This window comes from Pantherophis guttatus, chromosome 8 (assembly GCF_059756535.1).
Source record: "Pantherophis guttatus breed Tessera chromosome 8, ASM5975653v1, whole genome shotgun sequence".
NCBI lineage: Eukaryota > Metazoa > Chordata > Lepidosauria > Squamata > Colubridae > Pantherophis > Pantherophis guttatus.
Window position 1 is genome coordinate 2,262,501 of NC_142070.1, and position 24,170 is coordinate 2,286,670.

At 49.3% G+C, this 24,170-nt stretch overlaps 1 protein-coding gene across 2 annotated transcripts in view; it reads left to right on the top strand.

Annotated features, from left to right (window-relative positions):
• CPXM1 (carboxypeptidase X, M14 family member 1) overlaps positions 1 to 24,170 on the top strand; it is a 28,589-nt gene that overhangs the window by 1,625 nt on the left and 2,794 nt on the right. Inside the window, exons 1-13 of one of the 2 annotated variants that reach the window (XM_060692254.2) lie at positions 1 to 7; positions 1,545 to 1,646; positions 6,662 to 6,771; positions 10,218 to 10,357; positions 11,294 to 11,378; positions 13,490 to 13,640; positions 14,887 to 14,975; positions 15,853 to 15,976; positions 16,746 to 16,942; positions 18,244 to 18,423; positions 20,240 to 20,537; positions 22,280 to 22,419; positions 23,920 to 24,022. The exon at positions 1 to 7 is cut by the window's left edge and continues 1,625 nt beyond it. In XM_060692254.2, coding sequence (XP_060548237.2) covers positions 1 to 7; positions 1,545 to 1,646; positions 6,662 to 6,771; positions 10,218 to 10,357; positions 11,294 to 11,378; positions 13,490 to 13,640; positions 14,887 to 14,975; positions 15,853 to 15,976; positions 16,746 to 16,942; positions 18,244 to 18,423; positions 20,240 to 20,537; positions 22,280 to 22,419; positions 23,920 to 24,022 — 1,726 coding nt within the window. Of the gene's footprint in view, positions 8 to 1,544; positions 1,647 to 6,661; positions 6,772 to 10,217; positions 10,358 to 11,293; positions 11,379 to 13,489; positions 13,641 to 14,886; positions 14,976 to 15,852; positions 15,977 to 16,745; positions 16,943 to 18,243; positions 18,424 to 20,239; positions 20,538 to 20,640; positions 20,879 to 22,279; positions 22,420 to 23,919; positions 24,023 to 24,170 lie in introns of those variants that run through there. The other variant, XM_087874801.1, reaches the window with a different exon arrangement.

The window sequence follows — 24,170 nt, forward strand, 5'->3', positions numbered from 1 at the left end:
AGCAAAGGTACCAGATGGGGGGGGCTGGGGGTGGAAAGGGAGGGGATGATGTGGTTTTGGGGTGGAGGGCATCGCCTGTCCTCTTTTGGGGGAGCTGGATGCAGGGGGAAAAGTATTTGCAGGGATGTTCCGAGAACAGGCGCATAAGAAATGCGACGGCAAGAAGAGAATTCCGCTAATCCTGAACCGGCCAGTTCAACCAGCAGTTGTGACGATGGGAATTGTAGTCCCTTGCATCTGGGGGACCTCAGGTTTGAGAAGGGTGGTCTGATAAGTAGCAGGACAAGAGGGGGGGGGCGGCTGATGAAACGTATGACAGCTGTAGATCGATAAAGGGGAATATTTCTAGCTCAGAGTTTAAATGAGGGGTCCTTGGTACTCTCTGAGCCGGTGGGTTTTTTGCAGACGTTTCATGACCCAACTAGGGAACATCATCAGTGCTAGGAAGGTTGGGGGGGGGTGTAGGGAGGAGGGGGAGGAGGATTGTGTGTGCTCTCTGAACTTGGTTGTTTTCTTTCATGACGTTTCCTGTTTCCTAGCGCTCTGTGTGTGTGTCTATCTATTTATCTATCATCTATCATTATCTACCATCTATCTATTTACTATCTATCTATCATCCATCCATCTCTATACCTGTACCTATATATATGTGAGAGAGAGAGGGAGGGAGGGAGAGAGAGAGAGAGAGAGAGAGAGAGAGAGAGAGAGAGAGAGAGAGAAAGAAAGAAAGAAAGAAAGAAAGAAAGAAAGAAAGAAAGAAAGAAAGAAAGAAAGAAAGAAAGAAAGAAAGAAAGAAAGAAAGAAAGGAGGGGAGAATCTTACTTATTTTTATATGTTCATTGTATATTTACATGTATATGTTAAACTAACAGTTACTTTTCCACAGCTTCAATCAATAGGATCTAAGCAGGTTACAACAGCTAGCAGATAATATCAACAACCACCTAATAAATGTCAAGAATATTTGTCAATATAATCCAACTGGCATCTAATGTGTGAGGGAAATGGGCAGTTTCTAAATCTGATAGAGAGATGAGAGAGAGAGAGAATAGATAAGGATAGACGATAGATAGACAGACCAATAGACAGACGGGGGGAGGGGGAGGGAGGGAGACAGAGAGAGAGAGAGAGAGAGAGAGAGAGAGAGAGAGAGGTAGATAGATAGATAGATAGATAGATAGATAGATAGATAGATAGATAGATAGATAGATAGATAGATAGAGATAGATAGATATTAGACAGATAGAGATAAATAGATAGAGATTGATAGATAGAGATAGATAGATAGAGATAGAGATAGATAGAAAGATAGAGATAGAGATAGAGATAGAGATAGAGATAGATAGATAGAGATTGATAGATAGAGATAGATAGAGATAGAGATAGAGATAGATAGAAAGAGAGAGATTGATATATATATATATATATATATAGAGAGAGAGAGAGAGAGAGAGAGAGAGATAGAGAGAGAGAGAGAGAGAGAGATTACCATAATTAACTGTTGAAAGGAAACTGACCTGCTGTGTGGTTTTACTTTTCCCCAGCTCCGAAAAAGCCTCTCCGGGTCAAAATAGTCAAGAAAAAGGTTTTGAAGAAGAAGATCCAAAAGCTGCTAAAGCCGGAAACGGCCACCCCAGAGGCATCCGGTAGGTCCTTTGTTCCTCTTTGCCCCTCCTCCTCCTCCTCCTCCTCAACCAGAGATGCTGCCTGGGCACTTTGTGTCACCCCTGGGCCAGCTCTGAGCTCCTCCGACCCACAGGTCCCCTTTCAGAAGGCTGGACTGCAACACCCATCATCCCAGGCAGGGCCTTTTGGGGGGTGGGACGAGCGGCCCACGTCCTCTGGAGCAGGGCAGGGTCTCCAACTGTGGCAACTTTAAGACTTGTGGAACTCTCTATGAAATATCTCTCTGTCTGTCTCATTATCTCTCTCATTTATCTATTATGTATCTATCTATCATCTCTCACACACATCTATTATCTCTCTCTCTCTCTCTCTCTCATCTGTCTGTCTAACTATCTGTCTGTCTGTCTATCTCTCTATCTCCATCCATCCATCTTTCCCCCCCTCTCTATTATCTCTCTCATCTCTCTCATCTATCTATCTTTCTCTTTCTCTCTCTCATCTATCTGTCTATATTTTTTATCTGTCTTTCTGTCTGTCTGTCTGTCTATCTATCTATAGCCATCCATCCATCTTTCTCTCTCTCTATTATCTCTCTCATCTCTCTATCTTTCTCTTTCATCTATCTATCTCTATCTAACTTTCTCTTTCTCTCTGTCATCTCTCTATGATCGATTTATTTATTTATTTATTTTTGCGATTTATATGCCGCCATTCTCCCAAAGGACTGAGATTGATCTATTAATCTATCATCTATATCATCTATCTATCCATCTATCCATCCATCCATCCATCCATCTCTTTATCTCTATTTCATCTCTCTCACATCTATCTATCTATCTAACATCTATCTATCTATCTATCTATCTATCTATCTATCTATCTATCTAACATCTATCTATCTATCTATCTATCTATCTAACATCTATCTATCTATCTATCTATCTAACATCTATCTATTTATCTATCTATCTATCTAACATCTATCTATCTATCTTTCTATCTATCTATCTAACTAACATCTATCTATCTATCTATCTATCTATCTATCTATCTATCTATCTATCTATCTATCATCATCATCACTGTATCTATCTCCTGTTTGTTTGCTTGTCTGCCTCCCTCTAATCTACCTCCTATCTGTTTTTATCTTTCTCCATTCTCTCTCTCTCTCTCAATGGGAAAATTCCCGTAACAGATTCACTGAACAACCGGCTTACTAACTTAACAACTGCAGTGATTCACTTAACAACAGTGGCAAGAAAGGTTGTAAAATGGGGCAAAACTCACTTAACAAATGTCTCACTTAACAACAGACGCGTTGGGCTAAAATTGTGGTCCTAAGTCTAGGAGACACATTTCAAGAATTAGACTTTCCGAACTTTCCTGAATTTGTAGCTTTTTTTCATCGAGGGACACTCGGATTCTCTGATCTCCGGATGCCACTTTGTGCTCTTTCGGATCGTTCTTGGAAAGCCGGTTCTGTTTTTTTTCCCCCTCTTTTTGGCTTTCCAGGCTTCCAGTGGCATTGAGTTGTTGGGTTTGGCTGCAGCTCTGCCGGTCAGTTCCAGAAATCTGGAAGCCGTCAGCCTGCCAGCTGAGAAAGGGACAGCCGGTTCTCGCCCGGAGAAAGAAAGGCAGCTTTCAACGAAGAAAATAAAAACGTTGCAAAAGCAAAAGCAACAGTGAGGAAAACAGCAGGAGGGGAGGACAGGAGGCCAAGAGGAAATGCACAGCAGCTGTCTCCTAAAGAGGGGCCTCTCTTCCCATCCCTCTTGCATCCTGGAGTTTTTGTTTTCAATGAGTGGGGGGGGAAAAAGATTGACTTTCCGATGATTTTTTTTTTCAATTAACCCAAACGGTGCATTTCCTGGTGGGTGCAGATGCCAGCCACAGCAGCACTGAGGACTAGGAACTTGCATGGATCGTCACACCCTTGAGCATGCTTTGGGCGGATATGGGGGGCTGTGGGAAATGTGGTGCTCCCTTTAAGTCAAGGGTATCCAACCTTAGGGACTTTAAGACCTGTTGACTTCAACGCCCAGAATTCCTCACCCAGGCATGATAGGGAGGGAAGGACTAGGGACAACAAACACCCCTTCCTTCCTTCCTTCCTTCCTTCCTTCCTTCCTTCCTTCCTTCCTTCCTTCCTTCTTTTCTTCCTCTCTCTCTTTCCTTCCTTCCTTCCTTCCCTCCTTCCTTCCTTCCTTCCTTTTTCTTCCTCTCTCTCTCTCTTTCCTTCCTTCCTTCCTTCCCTCCTTCCTTCCTTCCTTTTTCTTCCTCTCTCTCTTTCCTTCCTTCTTTCCTTCCCTCCTTCCTTCTTTCCCTCCTTCCTTCCTTCCTTTTTCTTCCTCTCTCTTTCCTTCCTTCCTTCCTTCCCTCCTTCCTTCCTTCCTTCCCTCCCTCCTTCCTTCCTTCCTTTTTCTTCCTCTCTCTCTCTTTCCTTCCTTCCTTCCTTCCCTCCTTCCTTCCTTCCTTTTTCTTCCTCTCTCTCTTTCCTTCCTTCCTTCCTTCCTTCCCTCCTTCCTTCCTTCCCTCCTTCCTTCCTTTTTCTTCCTCTCTCTCTCTCTTTCCTTCCTTCCCTCCTTCCTTCCTTCTTCTTCTCTCTCTCTCTTTCCTTCCTTCCTTCCCTCCTTCCTTCCTTCCCTCCTTCCTTCCTTCCTTTTTCTTCCTCTCTCTCTCTTTCCTTCCTTCCTTCCTTCCCTCCTTTTTCTTCCTCTCTCTCTCTCTCTCTTTCCTTCCTTCCTTCCCTCCTTCCTTCCTTCCTCTTCAATTCCTTCCTTCCTTCCTTTTACTTACTTACTTACTCATTCACTCACTTCCTTGTATTTCAAACTCCAATTCTGGATTTGTCCCCTGCAAAATTAAATGCAAATTCTGCAATATGTCCTGGATTGACATCAACGGATTGGCATCCTCCAAGAAAGGATGATGGGCTTTTGGCATCCCTGCATCGGTGGTGCAACCACAATGGACTTTGACAGTTGTCCATTTGTTTTGGCCGGTGGAGAGCAAAGCTTTGCATATTTTGGTCTCTCCTGCAGCTTTTAAAATCCTGGCGACTGGGCAAGGAGGAAAGGAAAGAGAAGGAAAGGGAAGGGAAGGGAAGGGAAGGAAAGGGAAGGGAAGGAAGAAGAGGGAAGGGAAGTGAGGGAAAGGAGTGAAAAGGAAAGAGAAGGGAAGGGAAGGGAAGGGAAGGGAAGGGAAGGAAGAAGAGGGAAGGGAAGTGAGGGAAAGGAGTGAAAAGGAAAGAGAAGGGAAGGGAAGGGAAGGGAAGGGAAGGAAAGGAAAGGAAAGGAAAGGAAAGGAAAGGAAAGGAAAGGAAAGGAAAGGAAAGGAAAGGAAAGGAAAGGAAAGGAAAAGAAAGGGAAAGAACAGGAAAGGAGGGGAGGGGAAGGCAAGGGGGCAGGGGAGAAAGAAAGAAAGGAAGGAAGGAGGGAAGGAAGGAAGGAAAGGAAAGGAAAGGAAAGGAAAGGAAAGGAAAGGAAAGGAAAGGAAAGGAAAGGAAAGGAAAGGAACAAAAAGGAAAGGAGAAGAAAGGAGAAGAAAGGAAAGGAAAGGGAAAGGACAGGAAAGGAGGGGAGGGGAAGGCAAGGGGGCAGGGGAGAAAAAAGAAAGAGAAAGAAAGAAAGAAAGAAAGAAAAGAAAGAAAGAAAGAAAGAAAGAAAGGGAAAGGAAAGGAAAGGGAAGGGAAGGAAAGAAACAAAAAGGAAAGGAAAGGAAAAGGAAAGAACAGGAAAGGAGGGGAGGGAAAGACAAGGGGGCAGGAGAGAAAGAAAGAAAGGAAGGGAGGAAGGAAGGAAAGGAAAGGAAAGAAAAGGAAAGGAAAGGAAAGGAAAGAAAAGAAAAGAAAAGAAAAGAAAAGAAAAGAAAAGAAAAGAAAAGAAAAGAAAAAGAAAAGAGCCATTTGGAATCAAAGTGCTTACTCTGCATAAATTCTCCTGGCGCTTGCAGAGGACAAGAGGCCCAGAGAGGGTCTCCTAAAAATTGCGGTTCAGCTCCTCATCACATTTCTGCCTGGATTTATTTTTTGATTTTTGATTTTTTTTCCCCCTCGGCGTGGTTGACTCAGCCGTGGCTCCTGCAAGAAATACTTTCGTGATTATAATTAAAAGCAAGCAGACACCAACGCCTGCCCCCTCCCCGCCCTCCAGCCTCTTCCCTGGGGGCTTGGAGTGAACTCCACTTTTCCCTTATTTACAGGATTTCTATCCCACCATATACACACCGTGACACACCTTCCCCCCCTGATCCTCCCCTGTGAATTGGGCCGGAAGAGCGCATGATGGGCTCAAAGCCACCCAGCTGGCTTTTCATGCCTAAGGGAGGAAGGGGGGGTCTCTGGGGAGGGGGCTTTCACCGAGCTGATTTGGTCTCCCGGCCACCCATCCTGTTCTGTCCCCGTCTCACACACACACACAAACAGTCAGCCAGGGGTTAAATAAAACTTGCAGACAATAAATTCCTTCGATAACAGGATTGGCAGCAACCCAGGAGCTCCTTGCCAAGAACTTTACTCACAGAGGGAGGTGTTCCTCCTCCGTCAGATAAACCAAAACAAAGACACAAAGTCAAAGAATTGTCAAGTCCAGTCCGGATTAAATCCAAGGCAGGCAGATAACGTAGTTTCAGAGATACAATGCGACTCGCTAGTTGTTTAGTTTTGCCCGTCACAGAGCCTGAATGACCACCACACCCCCTTTTATCCCCTGTGGGGTGTGGTCCAGTGACTCAACTTAGTCTTTGGCACGCCTCCTTCTCTGCTGCGTGCGCTTGTCTTTCTGACACTGGTGTGGATCCAGCCAAGACTTATCTCCATCACTGTCCGACTGAGACTGTTCAGAGATACCTGGCTTCTGGCCAATCTCTTCTCCCTCGGGAGACACCTGAGGCATTGCCAGAGAGGAGGGTCCTGGAGAGGGAGGCCTGGCCAACTCCTCTCCTTCACCTTCGGAGTCTTCTCCTTCCGATAGGACAGGCTCGGGGGTTGGAGTCACAACACATCCCTCCATTCCTTTCCTTCTTCTTCCCCAACCAGAATGCCCTCCGCTGGGTCTCGAGTCTCTGAGAGTCCGGGACTCCCAACTGCGAGCTTCCAGTTCCAAGCGGGATGGACTCGGCCCTCACCGTGGGCGCCTCAACATCCAGGTAAGGCCCCCATCGTTGGGAGTTCACGCCATAGGTGCTGGCTGTGGGATCCAGCATTGTCTTTGCCTGCAGAGGGAACAAAACCGTCATACAATCGAATAACAGAATAACAGGGTTGGGAGGGACCCTGGAGGTCTTCTAGTCCAACCCCCTGCTCTGGCAGGAGACCCTGTGGGCGTGGCTTGGTGGGCGTGGCAGGGGGAAAGATACTGCAAAATCCCCATTCCCTCCCCACTCTGGGGCCAGCCAGAGGTGGTATTTGCCGGTTCTCCGAACTGCTCAAAATTTCTGCTACCAGTTCTCCAGAACCCGTCAGAACCTGTTGGATTTCACCCCTGATATAGACCATTTCAGACAAGTGGCTGTCCAATCTCTTCTTAAAAACCTCCAGTGATGGAGCATCCACAACTTCTGGTGGCAAGCTGTTCCACTGGTTAATTGTCCTCACTGTTAGGAAGTTTCTCTTTAATTCCGGGTTGCTTCTCTCCTTGGTTAGTTTCCACCCATTGTCCTGCCCTCTTGGTGCTTTGGAGAACACAGAGTGAAGGCTTATTCAAGAACATAGAATAATTGGGTTGGATGGGACCTTGGAGGTCTTCTAGTCCAACCCCCTGCTCAGGAAGGAGACCCTATACCCATGATGGCGAACCAGTGGTGGGTTCCTCCCGGTTCAGCCCGGTTCGCGAGAGCTGGTAGCGGAGAATGATATGACGTCACCGAACCGGTTCTCTGTCTTCGGGAGCTGAGCCCTCCCGCCCGCCCCGGCGTTATGCCGACCTTATATGTCGGTTTTTTCGCCCAGCTGAGAGGTGCGGCAGAGCGGATTGCCGCACCTCAGCTGGGCAGATTCGCAACGCCCTTGCGAGAAGCGCAAATTTGGTGTCCTGCGAGCGAACCGAGCATGCACGCGGTGATCGCGCGCAAAGCGCGTGACTGAAGAGGCGATCGCGCGCAAAGCGTGCACACAAAGAGAACCAGTAGTAAAGGTAAGTAGAACCCACCCCTGTGGCGAATTTATGGCACGCATGCCAGAGGTGGCATACAGAGCCCTCTCTATGGGAACGCGTGCTGTCGCCAGGTGCTCTTCCGATTTTCAACTGGTCTTCGCGGGTGCTGGAGCACTGGAAAAACTGCTGGAAAAAGAGCTGGGAAAATCGCCTGAAAAGAGCCCAAAAAACAGCCTGAAAATGGTCCAAAAAACAGGCATGCACGGGGGGAGTGCGGGGCAGGGGGGGTCGCGCATGCGTGCCCACACCCATAATTCAATGCCCCCTGCCCCCCTGGGCATATATGCACGACCTGCTTTTGGCACGTGATGGAACTATGGGCCCAGTATACTTGTTTTTCGCCCTCCCCAGGCTCCAGAGCCTTTCTAGGCGCCTGGGGAGGGTGAAAACTGCCTTCCCCATCCCACCCAGAGGCCCTCCTGAGGCCGGAAACAGCCCATTTCCTGACTTCCGGTGGTGCCGGAAGGCCCGAAAATCAGCTGGCAGGCGTGCACATGCGTGCTGGAGCTGAGCTAGGGCAACGCTCGCGTGCCCACAGATACGGCTCCACGTGCCGCCCGTGGCACATGTGCCATAGGTTTGCCATCACGGGTTTGGGGTCTCCTTCTTGAGCACGGGGTTGGACTAGAAGACCTCCAAGATCCCTTCCGGCTGTGTTCTGATTGATAATTAGTTGCAAAGGGCAGGCCGGCCATGTTCCTGGGGGCCGATGTGGGGCAGAGGGAGACGGCTGTTGTCCTGCCCCTTCCTTTGTTCGTCCTGGTTGCACATGCTGGTCCCAGCAGGCAGAACCCTCCCTCCCTCCTTGGTGAGAGTGGGAGAAGTGGGGAGGAGAAGGGGGGGCAATGGGGTGAAATGGGCTGCAGGTGGGAAGCGGAACTTCTGGGAAGCGAGGGGGATAAAGCTCCCGCCAGATGGAAATTGGGGCACCCCAAAACTCCAGTGGGAATTGCAAAGCTCTCTCTCTCTCTCTCTCACACACACACACACACACACTCACTGTCTCCCCCTCCCTCCCTCCCTCCATCCCTTTCTTTCTTTCTTTCTTTCTTTCTTTCTTTCTCCCTCTCTCTCTCTCCCTCCCCTCCCCCCCTCTCTCTTTCTGTCTCTCTCTCCTTCCCTCCCTCTCTGACAGTTTCCCTGGAAAAGGGATGAGAGCTGGTCATTAAGCAGCTCCGCCTTCTAAAGCCCTGGCCCTCGTCCCAGGGTGAGGACCTCCTCAAAGAGAGTGAATTGAAGGCCAAATGTCCCACGGGGCCTCCAGGAGAGGACTTCAAGCTTTATGTACTCCCTTTGCCCTCCAAGCAGAGCCAAAAGGAAGAAGGCCCACCTCCTCCTCTTCCTCCTCCATTTTCTTCTCCCCCTTTCTCCTCCATCCCTCCTTCTCCTTCATCCATTTCTCCTCCTCCTCCATCCATTTCTCCTTCTTCTCGTTTCTTCTCCTTCCTCCATCCCCCTTTCTCCTCTCCCTCTCCCTCTCTCTCCCTCCCTCCCTCTCTTTCTCTATCTTCTCCCTCCCTCCCTCTCCCTCTATCACCTATCTTTCTTTCTTTCTTTCTTTCTTTTTCTCTCCCTCTCCTCTCTCTCTCCCTCTCCCTCACTTCCTCCCACCCTCTTTTTCTCTATCTTCTCCCTCCCTCTCTCCCTCCCTCTCTCTCTCCCTCTCTCTCTCCCTCCCTCTCCCCCTCTATCTATCTATTTATGTATCTATCTATCTATCTATCTATCTATCTATCTATCTATCTATCTTTCTGTCTCCCTCCCTCTCCTCTCTCTCCCCCTCTCCCTCCTTCCCTCCCTCTCTTTCTCTATCTATCTTCTCCCTCCCTCCCTCTCTCTCTCTCTCTCTATCTATCTATCTATCTATCCATAATCTATCTTCTGTCTCTCTGCCTCTCTCCCTCCCTCTCCCTCTCTCTCCATTTATCTAACTATCTATCATCTATCTTGCCTCTCTCCAACTCTCCCTCTTTCTCTCTTTCCTTCTCTCCCTCTCCCTCCCTCCCTCCCTCCATCCATCCATCCATCTATCTATCTATCTATCTATCTATCTATCTATCTATCTATCTATCTATCATCTATCTTGTCTCTCTCCCTCTCTCCCTCCCTCCCTCTCTCCATCCATCTATATATCTATCTATCATCTATCTTGTCTCTCTCCCTCTTTCCCTCTCTCTCTCCCCCTCCCTCTATCTATCTATCTATCTATCTATCTATCTATCTATCTATCTATCTATCTATCTATCTATCTATCTACCATCTATCTTCTGTCTCTCTCCCTCTCTCTCCTTCTTTCTCCCTCTCCCTCCCTCCCTCCCTCTCTCTCACACCCCCCCTCAAAGACACCCACAAACACCCACCCGTACGCACGTCCAAGTCTTCCTGCCCTCTTGAAGATCACTTTTCTTTCCGTTCCGCTTTCCTCCCCCCCCCCCCCAGTCCGGAATTCACGACGGCGATTTGTACGACGGAGGTTGGTGCGCCGGATACAACGACCAGGACCAGTGGCTGGAAATTGATGCCAGGCGCCTGACGCGCTTCACCGGGGTGATCACCCAAGCGCTGAACTCCATCTGGACGTAAGTCTCTCGCGGAGGCTGGGAGGCGCAAACCTTCTTCCGCGGCTCCAGCTTTTCCCAGCCCCAAAAGGTTCGCGATCCCTGGCTTAGGCTGGGCAGTTGGTGATGGGAATTTCCAACTATTAGCCAGTGGAACAGCTTGCCACCAGAAGTTGTGAGTGCTCCATCAATGGAGGTTTTTCAAGAAGAAATTGGACTGAATTGGTACAGGGTTTTCTACTGGACCTTGGAGTCAGACTAGAAGACCTCCAAGGCCCCTTCCAACTCAGTTATTCTGTGACGGAGCATGTTGTGGAAGCCTTGCCTTAACATAACGCATGAGCCACCTTTTCTTACTAAGTCAAACAGGAAGTCCTTGACTTACGACCACAATGGAGCCCAAAACTTCCGTTGCTAAGTGAGACATTGGCTAAGTGAGTTTTGCCTCGTTTTACGACCTTTCTAGTCACAGTGAATCACTGCAATGCTTAAGTGATTGTCTGGCTTTCCTCGTTGACGGTCACAGTGTCCCAGGGGGGTCGCGCGATCCCCTTTTGCGACCTTCTGATAAACAAATTCAAAGATTCGCTTAACAACCGCGTTCCTCGTTTAACAATGGCAGCGCTTCCGTTAACAACCGTGGCTAGGAAGGTCGTAAAACGGGACACAGATCACCTAACAACTGTCTCGCTTAGCAAAAGAATTTTTTTTGTGGGGTGGGCCCCAATTGCAGTCGTAAGTCGAGGACTACCTATAACGGGCAGTCTCCATTACAGTCGTACATCGAGGACTACCCGTACCCTTACGAAAACTGTAGCTGAGATTCTGAGGATGATGGAAGTTAACCCAGTAGGCTGTGGATGCCGGATAAAGCAGTGATATTACAAAGAGCCGAGTGCGAATCCTCTCTTTTTGCACTAGCCTGTTCTGAACCGCCCGTTTCTCTTCTTCCTCCAGTTACAGCTGGGTGACGTCGTACAAAATCCAGTTTAGCAACGACACTCATCGCTGGAGGCCTTCCAAAAATGGGAGCCAAGAAGTAGTAAGTCCGAAGAGGGGAGGAGGACCGGGCAAGCTTCGAAGGGCTATTCACAAAGTTGTGTGCAAGAGGAGTAGAAGGGGGGTACGCTCATATCATATATCAGGCGCAGGGGTGAAATGCTCCCGGTTCGGACCGGATCGCCCGATCCGGTAGCGATGGAGGCGGGTGGTTCGGAGAACCGGTAGCAAAAATCCCTGTCCTCCCCCCATGCCCAGCTGAGCCGCACAATCATCAGAGGCTTTTTTTTTTTTTTAGTTTTTGAAAGCATTTTTTCTACAACGTTTTTGGCCGAAAAAATGCTTTTAAAAGTAAAAAAAAAAAAGCTTCTGATGATCGCGCGGCTCAGCTGGGATCGTCAGAGGCTTTTAAAAGCATTTTTTCTACAACTTCAGAGGTTGTAGAAAAAATGCTTTTAAGAGCCTCTGCCAGCAAAAACGGAGCTCCTGTTTTTTGGCTGGCAGAGGGCTAGTCGAAAGAAACGATTAGCAAAAGTGGCATTTGATCCTAAGGCGAGGAGGCATTGAGAAATGTTTCCCCTTTTGCATTTGAGCATCCAAGAAGGGACAGGAGAGGAGAAAGGGAAAGAGGAAAGACGAAGAAAAAAAAAAGAAGGGAAGATGGGAAGAGAGGAGGGAAGGGGAAAAAAGAAGAGGGGAAGGAAGGAGAATGAAGAGGGAAGGAAAAAGAAGAAAAGGAAGGAAGGAGGGAAGGAAGAAAGGTAGGAAGGAAGGAGGGAAGGAAGGTAGGAAGGAGTGGGGAGGGAAGGAAGGTGGGAAGGAAGGGAGGGAGGAGGGAGGAAGGAAGGAGGGAGGGAGGGAAGGAAGGAAGGAAGGAGGGAGGGAGAGAAGGAAGGGAGGGAGGAGGGAGGGAGGGAGGGAGAGAAGGAAGGAGGGAGGGAGGGAGAGAGGGAAGGAAGGAAGAGAGGAGGGAAGGAAGGTAGGGAGGAGGGAGGAAGGAAGGAAGGAAGGAGGGAGGGAGGGAGGGAAGGAAGAAAGAAGGGAGGGAAGGAAGGAAGGAGGGAGGGAGGGAGGGAAGGAAGAAAGGAGGGAGGGAAGGAAGGAGGGAGGGAGGGAGGGAAGGAAGAAAGGAGGGAGGGAGGGAGGGAAGGAAGGAGGGAGGGAGGGAGGGAAGGAAGGAGGGAGGGAGGGAGGGAGGGAGGGAAGGAAGGAGGTTGGGTGGGAGGGAAGAAAGGAAGGAAGGAGGGAGGGAGGGAGAGAGGGAAAAAGGAGAGGAAGGAAGGACTCCAAACCTGGCACTAGACGCAGCTTCAGAGGATAATCCAGGGCTGAAAGGGACCTAGAGGTCATCTAGTCCAACCCCGCTCCAACAGGACATTGTTAGTGAGTTTCTGTCTTTTGATCTCCCGGTCACATGGTTAGATAGCCACACCCACCCAGTCACATGACCCCCCCTACCAAGCCACGCCCCACCAGGCCACGCCCACAGAACCGGTAGGAAAGAAATTTAGATTTCCCCACTGATTCCAGGAGTGGCCTTTCTCAACCGCACTTCGGTCGGGCAACTCGCTTGTCATGCAAAACTCAAAGGGGGGAAAAAAACAGAAAGGAAAAATACACCCAGCAGATACCTAGATTTTTTTTCCCCCAATATCTTCAAGAACGATCTGTACATTTCTCAGCAGAAGGAACAGAAACTTGGGGTAGCCTGAAAAGATCTGTTGGGCAGCGAAAGCTGCAGGACTTAAAATTTGACCGGCGTTCCAGAGTTCTGATTCCTTTTTTTTTTCCCCCACCCCGTCTGGATATGATCTTTTTCGGAGCCCAAAATTTTCTCCCATCGCATTTCTTCCCTTGCCAGCATTTCTTCTTTTGAGCCCAACCCTGAAACGGAGCTGCCTCTTGGCACCACGGGGCTGACCACGACGTCCAAATCCAAGGATGTGCCAACTGAAGGCGCCAAGCAAATCGAAGACCGATGGGTAGCCCCTCTGTCCTTCGCCCAAGGAAAAGGACATGGTGGGGGGGGAGCATTGGGCCAGAATCAGCAGATCGCAGAGATTTGGGGAGGGGGCAGCTGGTCTCTGCTGGGGAATCCCCCGGCCAAATGTGTAGAAAATCTGATTTATTTCGCTCCGACTTTGTTCCTTCCAGGTTTTCCCGGCCAACAAGGAACTCGAGACCCCCGTCCTTAATTTGCTGCCCGAGCCGGTCGTGGCACGCTACATCCGGATCAATCCTCAAACCTGGTTCGAGAACGAGACGATTTGCCTGAGAGCCGAGATCCTGGGATGCGCCCTGCCAGGTAGGCCCATGCAGTGGTGAAATCCTTTTTTTTTTTTTTACTAACGGTTCTGTGGGTGTGGCTTGATGGGCGTGGCAAGGGAAGGATACTGCAAAATCTCCATTCCCATCCTACTCCAGGGGAAAGATACTACAAAATCCCCATTCCCTCCCCACTCCTGGGGGAAGGATATTGCAAAATCCCCATTCCAGCCCCACTCCTGGGGGAAGGATATTGCAAAATCCCCATTCCCTCCCCACTCCTGGGGGAAGGATATTGCAAAATCTCCATTCCCACCCCACTCCTGGGGGAAGGATATTGCAAAATCTGCATTCCCACCCCACTCCAGGGGAAGGATACTGCAAAATCCCCATTCCAGCCCCACTCCTGGGGGAAGGATATTGCAAAATCCCCATTCCCTCCCCACTCCTGGGGGAAGGATACTGCAAAATCCCCATTCCAGCCCCACTCCTGGGGGAAGGATATTGCAAAATCCCCATTCCCTCCCTACTCCTGGGGGAAGGATATTGCAAAATCCCCATTCCCTCCCCACTCCAGGGGAAGGATATTGCAAAATCCCCATTCCCTCCCCACTCCTGGGGGAAGGATATTGCAAAATCTCCATTCCCACCCCACTCCTGGGGGAAGGATATTGCAAAATCCCCATTCCCTCCCCACTCCTGGGGGAAGGATATTGCAAAATCCCCATTCCCTCCCCACTCCAGGGGAAGGATATTGCAAAATCTCCATTCCCTCTCCACTCCTGGGGGAAGGATACTGCAAAATCCCCATTTCCTCCTCACTCCTGGGGGAAGGATATTGCAAAATCCCCATTCCCTCCCCACTCCTGGGGGAAGATACTGCAAAATCTCCATTCCCTCCCCACTCCTGGAGGAAGGATATTGCAAAATCTCCATTCCCACCCCACTCTGGGGTCAACCAGAGGTGGCATTTGCCGGTTCTCTGAACTGCTCAAAATTTCCGCTACCGGTTCTCCAGAACCTGGGAGCTCCGAGGTGGGGAAGAGGGAATGGAGGTGGCAGAGAGAGAGGGACAGAGGCAGAGCCTGGGCCGTCCGTCAGCTCTCAGATGGAGAGTCATTGTAAATTGACAACCTATATGCGCCATTTTTTATCCAGCTGCTCACCTTTGGTCCACTATCAATTGGATCCACCCCAACAAAAATGTTTTTTTTTCCTCCCATCTTCCTTTGTCGATAAAACACCTTGCCGTAGTTTTCATTTACGCATCCTGTGCTCCTTTCCAGATCCCAACAACATTTATCCGTGGGAACACACCCCTGGCACCAACGATAAATTGGATTTTAGGCATCACAACTACAAGGAGATGAGGAAGGTGGGTTCTTTCTCGCGAGGGGCTCCAGGCAGGGGTGGGTTCTAATTTTTTTTTCTACCGGTTCTGTGGGCGTGGCTTATTTTGTGGGCGTGGTTTGGTGGGGGGGGGGTAATGTGACTGGGTGGGCTTGGCCAACTTTTTATTTTATTTTATTTTTAAAAGCTTTTTTTCTACAACCTTAAGAGGTTGCAGAAAAAAATGCTTTTAGAAGCCTCTGACGATCAGGCAACTCGGCTGGGATCGCCAGAGGCTTTTAAAGGCATTTTTTTTTTCCGAAGAGGTTGAAGAAAAAATGCTTTTAAAGTAAAAAAAAAAAAAAAGCCTCTGAAGAGGAGGGCGAGGTAAGCGAGTGGCGACCGGGGCGGGGACCGGTTCAGGGGCGTGGCCAGCCAATGTTATTACCGGTTCTCCGAACTACTACAAATTTTTACTACCAGTTCTTGCGAACCGGGAGCAACCCACCACTGGCTCCAGGGCTCAGCTCTTAATTCATTCTCTTCTCTTAGAAAATGATTATCAAAGTACTCAAGAACCACGGAAGGAACAGAATAGAATAACAGAGTTGGAAGGGACCTTGGAGGTCTTCTAGTCCAACCCCCTGTTCAGGCCAGTTTCAGATAAATGGATGTCCAATCTCTTCTTAAAAACTTCCAGTGTTGGAGAATTCACAACTTCTGGTGGCAAGCTGTTCCACTGGTTAATTGTTCTCACTTTCAGGAAATTTCTCCAGTTCTAGGTTTCTTCTCTCCTTGATTAGTTTCCACCCATTGCTTCTAACCTTAACCCCGAAAGGGACGGGAAAAAATCATATCCGATCACCATCAATTCTTCCATTTCAGAGATATTAATTTAGAGAAATTTAATTTTCTCCTGGCAGCTGTTGAAAAAAGTCAGCGACGCTTGTCCGAATATCACCAGGATATACAGCATCGGGAAAAGTTACCTGGGCTTGAAAATGTACGTCATGGAGATTTCAGACAACCCCGGGAAGCACGAAGTAGGTGAGTGACATCTCGGGATGCTCTCTCCGTTTTGCAGGAAGAGAGTTTAATTGGAGTTTGGCTGCAGAAGACGGGAATCGTGGCTTGTTTCCGTTGACAAGGAGCTTCTCTGCCAACTGAGTCCGAGAATCTATCTAGCTCAGGGATCAGCAACCTGCGGCTCTGGAGCCGCATGTGGCTCTTTCACCCCTCTGCTGCGGCTCCGTCACTCAAAATATGTGTCACAACCGCCAATGTGCGACACCCGCCAGCACGCGATTTATTGAGCTTTTCGACCCCCCGGTAGGCCAACCATGAATAAATCCAAGAAAAGAAAAGTTTCAGAAGAAAAAAGAACGTTTAATTCAACTACATATGTTAATTTTGTGGCCGCTCAAAAAATCGTCAGGCACGGGAAGGGTTTTTGTGGCTCCCGGTGTTTTCTTTTCTGTGGGAAACGGGTCCAAATGGCTCTTTGAGTGTTTAAGGTTGCTGATCCCTGACCTAGTTTATCCAGTGTTTCAAATTGGGTGGACTTCAACTCCCAGAATCCCCCAGCCGACCTTGCAATCTAGTTTATCCAGTATTTTTCAACCCAGGCAAGTTGAGTGGACTTCAACTCCCAGAATCCGCCAGCCAGCAAAGAATTCTGGGAGTTGAAGTCCATCCATTTCCCACTTACCAAGGTTGAGAGATACTGCTCTGTCTCAAGGTTTTGGGGGGGAATCCACAAACGGGGTCCTTCGATCCCTCAACACACCCCCAGGATGTTATCCTTCCACCATTGCAGGCGAACCGGAGTTCCGCTACGTGGCCGGCATGCACGGCAACGAGGCGCTGGGCCGGGAACTGGTGCTCAACCTGATGGAGTACCTGTGCCAGGAATACAAGCAAGGCAACCCTCGTATCCGGAGGCTGGTCACTGAGACTCGGATCCACCTGATGCCCTCCATGAACCCCGATGGTTACGAGACGGCCTACAAGCTGGTGCGTGGCACAGCGGCACTGTGTGTGTGTGTGTGTGTGTGTGTGTGTGTGTGTGTGTGTCCTTGGACAGCCACCCCATTCCTCTCGCCAACTCTGCTTTCCTCTACCAAAATGGCACTAGTGAGATTGATGTCGCAAAAGTCTTGCAAACGCCCCAAAAAATAAAATTTAAAGTAAGTTTCTGGAGTGAAGGGGCCACGCTCGGACGGGTTCGATCCGGAAAGGCCCCCAAATCCCAGTTACAAAGGAAACCTCGTCTGAATCCAGGATGGGTTGGAGGGTAGTGAGAAGTTCTTTCTTTTTTTCTTTTCTTTCTTTCTTTCTCTTTCTTTTGCTTCCTTCCTTCCTTCCTCCCATCTTTCATTCCTTCATTTCTTTGTTCCTGGTTCCTTCCTCCCTCCCTTCCCTTCCCTTTTCTTTCTCTTCCTTCCTCCTTTTTCTTTTCCTTCCTTCTTCCCTCCCTGCCTCTTTCCCTCCCTTCCCCTTCCTACTTCCTCCTCTCTCCCTCCCTCCCCTCCCTCCCTCCTTCCTCCTTCTTTCTCTTCCTCCTTTCTCTCTTCCTTCCTTTCTCCTTCCTCCCTTCCTTCCCCTTCCCCCTTCCCCCTTCCTCCTTCTCTCCTTCCTTCCTTCCCTCCCCTTCCCCCTCTCCTCCCTCCCTCCCATTTTCTTTCCTTCCTCCCTTCCTTCCTTGTTCCTCCCTCCCTTCCCTTTTCTTTTTTTCTTTCCTTCCTTTTCTTTCTCTTCCTTCCTTTTTCTTTTCCTTCCTCCCTCCCTGCCTCTTTCCCTCCCTTCCCCTTCCTACTTCCTCCTCCCTCCTCCCTTCTTCTTTCTCTTCCTCCTTTTTCTCTTCCTTCCTCCCTCCTCCCTTCCACTTTCTCCTTCCACCTCCCTTCTCCTTCCTCCTTCCTTCTTCCTCCCTCTCTCTTTCCTTCCTTCCCTCCTCCCCAGTTAAAAACTTACCCTTTAGCCCACACTCAAACAAGGCACCCGAGTGGGGGTCCCCAGGCCCACTCATCAAACCAGTGATCAAAACTTTGGGGAAAAGCAGCAAAGGGGAAGCCCATCTTATCCCTGGGAAAGGAGGTTCCACAGGGAAGGAGCCACCACCGAGAAGGCCCTTTTCCTGGGTCCCTCCAGATGGACATCCTTGGTAACTGAGTCCCACCACATGTCCTGCCTTCCTGCTCAGGGGGCCTGGGAAGATGCAATTGGGGAGTGGATTACCAAACTCCCCAGGCCGGTCATCCGGAGAGGCACCGAATGGGGTCTCCAATCCCCTCATTTTTCTGGCGACTCTGCAGGGCTCGGAGCTGTCCGGCTGGGCGATGGGCCGATGGACGTACGAAGGCTTTGATCTCAACCACAACTTTGCCGACCTCAACACGGAGCTGTGGGACGCCGAGGATGCCGAGTTGGTGCCCCACAAGTTCCCCAACCACTACATCCCCATCCCGGAGTCATATACCTTCCCCAACGCCACGGTGAGTCCCACCCCCGTGCCCCCTTAGCAGAGGGCTGACCCGGATGCCCAGCTTCCCCCATCTTCATACCTCTCCTCCTCCCCTCCCCCTTTTCAAGCATGGCACTACAATAGACCAATTGGACACAGGCTGACCTCGCTGTACGACCACAGTGGAGCCCAAAGTTTCCTTTTTTGGGACTAAGCGAGTCAGTAGTTAAGTGAACTCTGCTCCATCTTACGACCGTCCTTGCCACAGTTGTTAAGGGCTGTTAAGACTGCAGTTGTTAAGTTAGCAAAAGGTCGTTAAGTGAATCTGGGTCTCCCCACCCCTTGCTTGTCGGAAGGTTGCAAAAGGGGATCATGTGACCTCGGGACATGGTCATAAATATGAGTCAGTTGCCAAGCGTCTGAATTTTAATTATGTGACCAAGGGGATGCTGCAAGTGTGAAAAACGGCCCTGTCCCTTTTTTCAATGCCGTTGTAACTTCGAACGGTCACTAAACGAAGGACTGTAAGTCGAGGACCACCTGTAAAAGCAATCCACGGGGGCTGAACAGGGACAGTCAAAAGGCCCGATGTGGCCCAGGGGCCGTAAAATGCACTTTAACAATCGTCTCCAACCTTGGCAAGTTTACAATCTGTGGCCTTCAAATCCCAGAATTCCTCAGTCGGCCTTCTGGCCTTCAGCTCCCAGAATTCCTCAGGCAGCCAGTCTTGTGGCCTTCAACTCCCAGAATTCCTCAATCTGCCTTCTGGCCTTCAACTCCCAGAATTCCTCAGTTGGCCTTCTGGCCTTCAGCTCCCAGAATTCCTCAGGCAGCCAGTCTTGTGGCCTTCAACTCCCAGAATTCCTCAGTTGGCCTTCTGGCCTTCAACTCCCAGAATTCCTCAGTCGGCCTTCTGGCCTTCAACTCCCAGAATTCCTCAGGCAGCCAGTCTTGTGGCCTTCAGCTCCCAGAATTCCTCAGTTGGCCTTCTGGCCTTCAACTCCCAGAATTCCTCAGGCAGCCAGTCTTGTGGCCTTCAACTCCCAGAATTCCTCAGTCGGCCTTCTGGCCTTCAACTCCCAGAATTCCTCAGTCGGCCTTCTGGCCTTCAACTCCCAGAATTCCTCAGTTGGCCTTCTGGCCTTCAACTCCCAGAATTCCTCAATCTGCCTTCTGGCCTTCAACTCCCAGAATTCCTCAGGCAGCCAGACTTGTGGCCTTCAACTCCCAGAATTCCTCAGTTGGCCTTCTGGCCTTCAACTCCCAGAATTCCTCAGGCAGCCAGTCTTGTGGCCTTCAACTCCCAGAATTCCTCAGTTGGCCTTCTGGCCTTCAACTCCCAGAATTCCTCAGTCGGCCTTCTGGCCTTCAACTCCCAGAATTCCTCAGCCAGCCAGTCTTGTGGCCTTCAACTCCCAGAATTCCTCAGTCGGCCTTCTGGCCTTCAACTCCCAGAATTCCTCAGTCAACCTTCTGGCCTTCAACTCCCAGAATTCCTCAGTCAACCTTCTGGCCTTCAACTCCCAGAATTCCTCAGTCAACCTTCTGGCCTTCAACTCCCAGAATTCCTCAGTCAACCTTCTGGCCTTCAACTCCCAGAATTCCTCAGCCAGCAAGTCTTGTGGCCTTCAACTCCCAGAATTCCTCAGTCAGCCTTCTGGCCTTCAACTCCCAGAATTCCTCAGTCGGCCTTCTGGCCTTCAACTCCCAGAATTCCTCAGCCGGCCTTGTGGCCTTCAACTGCCAGAAGTCCACAAATTGTAAAGTTGCCCCATCTTGGAGACCCCTGCCCTAAAGGGAGGGCATCTCTGGTCTGGCTCATCCTGAACTGTTTCTTTCCTGCCAAGGTTGCCCCAGAAACCCGGGCGGTTATCAGCTGGATGCAGCGCTACCCCTTCGTCCTGAGCGCCAACCTGCACGGAGGGGAGCTGGTGGTGACCTACCCCTTCGACATGACCCGCACCTACTGGAAAGCCCAGGAGCTGACCCCCACCGCCGACGACGCCGTCTTCCGATGGCTGGCCCATGTCTACGCCACCTCCAACCTGGTCATGGTGGACGACGAACGGCGGCTGTGCCACTACGAGGACTTCATGCAGGAGGGAAACATCATCAACGGAGCCAACTGGCACACCGTGCCGGGAAGTAGGTGAACGGGACGTCCTCCATGAGGACTAGCAGTAAACTAAACAGACTAGCATTAAACAAAGGGTTGTCCCTAAGGTGCTTTTTTTTTTTTGTTTTTCAGGAGGCAACTGGACTTTCTGGTGTTTCTTTGAAACCGAGCACTCAGACAAATCTCCAAGTGGCCTCACCGTCTCCCTAAAAAGGATGCAAGTGACCGGCTGTCTGCAAGGGGTATAAACCCTTCCATTCCCCACCATCCAGTCTGAGCTGAAGAAGCTTCTTGGATGAGAAGCGAAACGTCTTCAAAGAAAAATCAGGAAGTCCAGTTGCCTCTTGAAAAAGCACCGAAGAGGTTGCAGAAAAAAATGCTTTTAAAAGCCTCTGACGATCCCAGCTGAGCCGCGCGATCATCAGAGGCTTTTTAAAAACTTTTAAAAGCATTTTTTCAGCCGAAAAGGTTGTAGAGAAAATGCTTTTAAAAGTTAAAAAAAAAAAAAAAAAGCCTCTGATGAGGTGGGCAGGGTAAGCGAGCAGCGACCGGGCCGGGGACCGGTTCGGGGACGTGGCCAATCAATGTTGTTACCGGTTCTCCGAACTACTAGAAATTTTTAATACCGGTTCTTGCGAACCGGTGCGAACCAGAAGCAATCCACCACTGACCTGAACCATTACACCAAACTGTCTCTCTCTACATCACTTGCGGGTCCGGCCCCATCAGAGGAGGAGGTTCCCCAATGCAAGAGTCCCCAACCTGTGGGCCACAGCCCACTACCGGGCCGTAGCCTGTTGGCCACCAAGCTGCATGATTGGCTGGCTTGTTTAAGTGCATGTATGCACACGCAGACACACCTCGTGCTAGCTGTTGTGTCCCACCAGCAGCCAGCGGAGCTGGTGGCAGACTCAGACAGTGAGGAGGTTGTTGAGGAACATGGGCCAGTCCTGGACTCTGGGGAAGGCTCTGATGAGTGCTGATGAGGCAGAGAGGGGGCCAGGGCCGTCTGACAGTTGTCAGCTGCCTTTGGAGTTGGACATCAGTGGGGTAGAAGAACAGCTGGGGCCTGTTCCCAGTGTGTGCATGCACAGAGCTGCCAGGAGAAGGGAACAGCTAAAGAACAAGGGTCGACTCAGGAGTAAAGCCACAGGTGGACGGTGAATGGCCCCCTCCCAGAGGGAATAGCGAAAGGGGAGGGGAGTTTGCAGGAGACAATTAGTTCAATTCATTAAGAGCAGAGGTCTTCAAACTTGGCAACTTTAAGACTTGTGGACTTCAACTCCCGCTGGCTGGAGAATTCTGGGAGTTGAAGTCCACAAGTCTTAAAGCTGCCAAGTTTGAAGACCTCTGCATTAGAGCAACAATCTGTTCCTGACTTCTTGCCAAGTATTGTCTCAGACAATACTACAGCGTGGCGTTTGGAAGATACCGGCTGTGAAATCTCTTGAAAGACTATTGGCCGCAACTTTGCTGGAGAGGAATTCCCTTTAAACTAAATAAAAGGGGTTTTATCGGGACTAGGAGTCGACTTCGTGCTTTTGAGAAGCCTAGGTCAGAACCACGAACCACTTCGCACGATCACCACCGTTGCCACTCTGTTCGCACCGCGCGCGCAGCCGGCGTTCGCCCATGAGCACGCCCACGTAAAGGCTCCTCCTGCCCCTCCCTTCCCTCTCCCCCCACCTCCGAGCCACCGACCCAGAAAAGTTGGGGAACTCTGCCGCCAGGGTCAAAGGGACGACTGCTCAGGTTCATACCTCCCTTGCAGGTATGAACGACTTCAGCTACCTGCACACCAACTGCTTTGAGGTGACGATCGAGCTCTCCTGCGACAAATTCCCGCACGAATCGGAGCTTCCTCAGGAGTGGGAGAACAACAAGGAATCCCTGTTGCTCTACATGGAACAGGTAGGGGTCACCTGTGTCATCCGTTCCCCCCACCTCCAACCCCATGTTTCAACCCAGGATCCTGGGACCAGTTCCAAACTTTGATAAATCCTTTGGGAGATCCAGCCACGGGGGTCATCTCAGTAACCCAGGTCCTTGCATGCAGGTAGTGTCAGCTGGAGCTGACCTGTACTTCTCGACTTACGACCGCAATTGAGGAGCCCAACATTTCTGTTGCTAAGTGAGACGGTTCTTTTCTTTTTTTTTTGTAAATATTTTTTATTTATTTTTTCAAATTTAAACATAAAAACATAACTTTCAAGAGCAAAAATCTCGATCCGGTCATAGATGGTTACCACGCTTACATTCCTTTCACAAGCTCAATTCACAATTTCCATTACATCTTTTATAAATAAACAAAAAAAGAAAAAAAAAGAAGATAAAAAAGAAATTCAAAACTTAAGAAAAAGCCAATTTTACCTCAAATTTAACATTTTCATCTATATAAATCCATTATATCTATCCAAAATTAGTTTCAAATTCACTTTCACTCATTTTACATCTGCATAACAATTCTAAACATATCTTTATTCTTCTTTACCTTATATCTTACACAAGTCATATCAAAACAATTTTTACAATATTCTAACCTCTTGTTAAGTGTTTTACCTTACAATTTTATCACCATTTATTCTTAGTTTCAATTCAATACCACTCCATTTTTATTATATTTTATAAAACAACATTTTGACTAATTTTAATCCTTTGACCCTTATCCTCAAATCAGTTTACCTTAGTTTTTTTTTTTCCTCCCAATTTACATATTACACAGATTTCTCACAAAGGCATATTTTATTTATTCCAATTTCTAAGTGAGACGGTTCTTAAGCGAATTTTGCCCCATTGTACGATTTTTCTCGCCACAATTGTTCACTGCAGGGGGGGGTTAGTAACACGCTTGTTAAGTGAATCTGGTTTTGCTCGTCAGAAGTTCGCAAAAGGGGAATACGTGGCCATGGGACACGGCAACCGTCGTAAGTACGAGTCACTGGCTAAGCGTCTGAATTTTGATCACGTGACACGGGTCCCTTTTCTCAGTGCCATTGTAACTCTGAACGGCCACCAAATGAACCGTCGTAAGTCGAGGACTACCTGCATTTCACACACAGATTTCACTCGGGCAGAAGACTCGAGAACAACAACACAGGATTTGGCTTACAGGAAGTCTTTGACTTACGACCATAATTGAGCCATAAGGCACGCCGGTCCTAAGTCATGTCCATCGTTAAGCAGGTCAACATGTGACTATGTCAATTTTACAACCTTTTTTTTTGTGGCAGTCGTTAAGTGAATCACCACAGCCATTAAGGGAAGACGACGGTCGTTAAGCAAGCCCATTGTCCGCAATGGGTGTTTTCTGTTGCTTCTGTGCCCTAAAACAGGACTAGAACTCACCGTCTCCTGCTCTCTAGTTCGGTGCCTTAACCAAAATCTGCCAGCTAATCGTATGTCTCCTTTCAGATCCACCGAGGGATTAAGGGGATCGTCCGGGACAAAGACACGGAGCAAGGACTCGCCGATGCCATCATTTCCGTCGACGGCATCAACCATGACATCAGGACAGGTACCAAAAGCCTTGGCGTGGTCCATGTGGGGCGCCGATGCAATGGCTCCCCGTTAACTCCTCCTCCGTTTACCAATAAAGGAGAATATTTGTAGTTCAGGATTGAACTGTGGGGTCCTTGGTGCTCTCTGAGCTGGGTGGTTTCCTT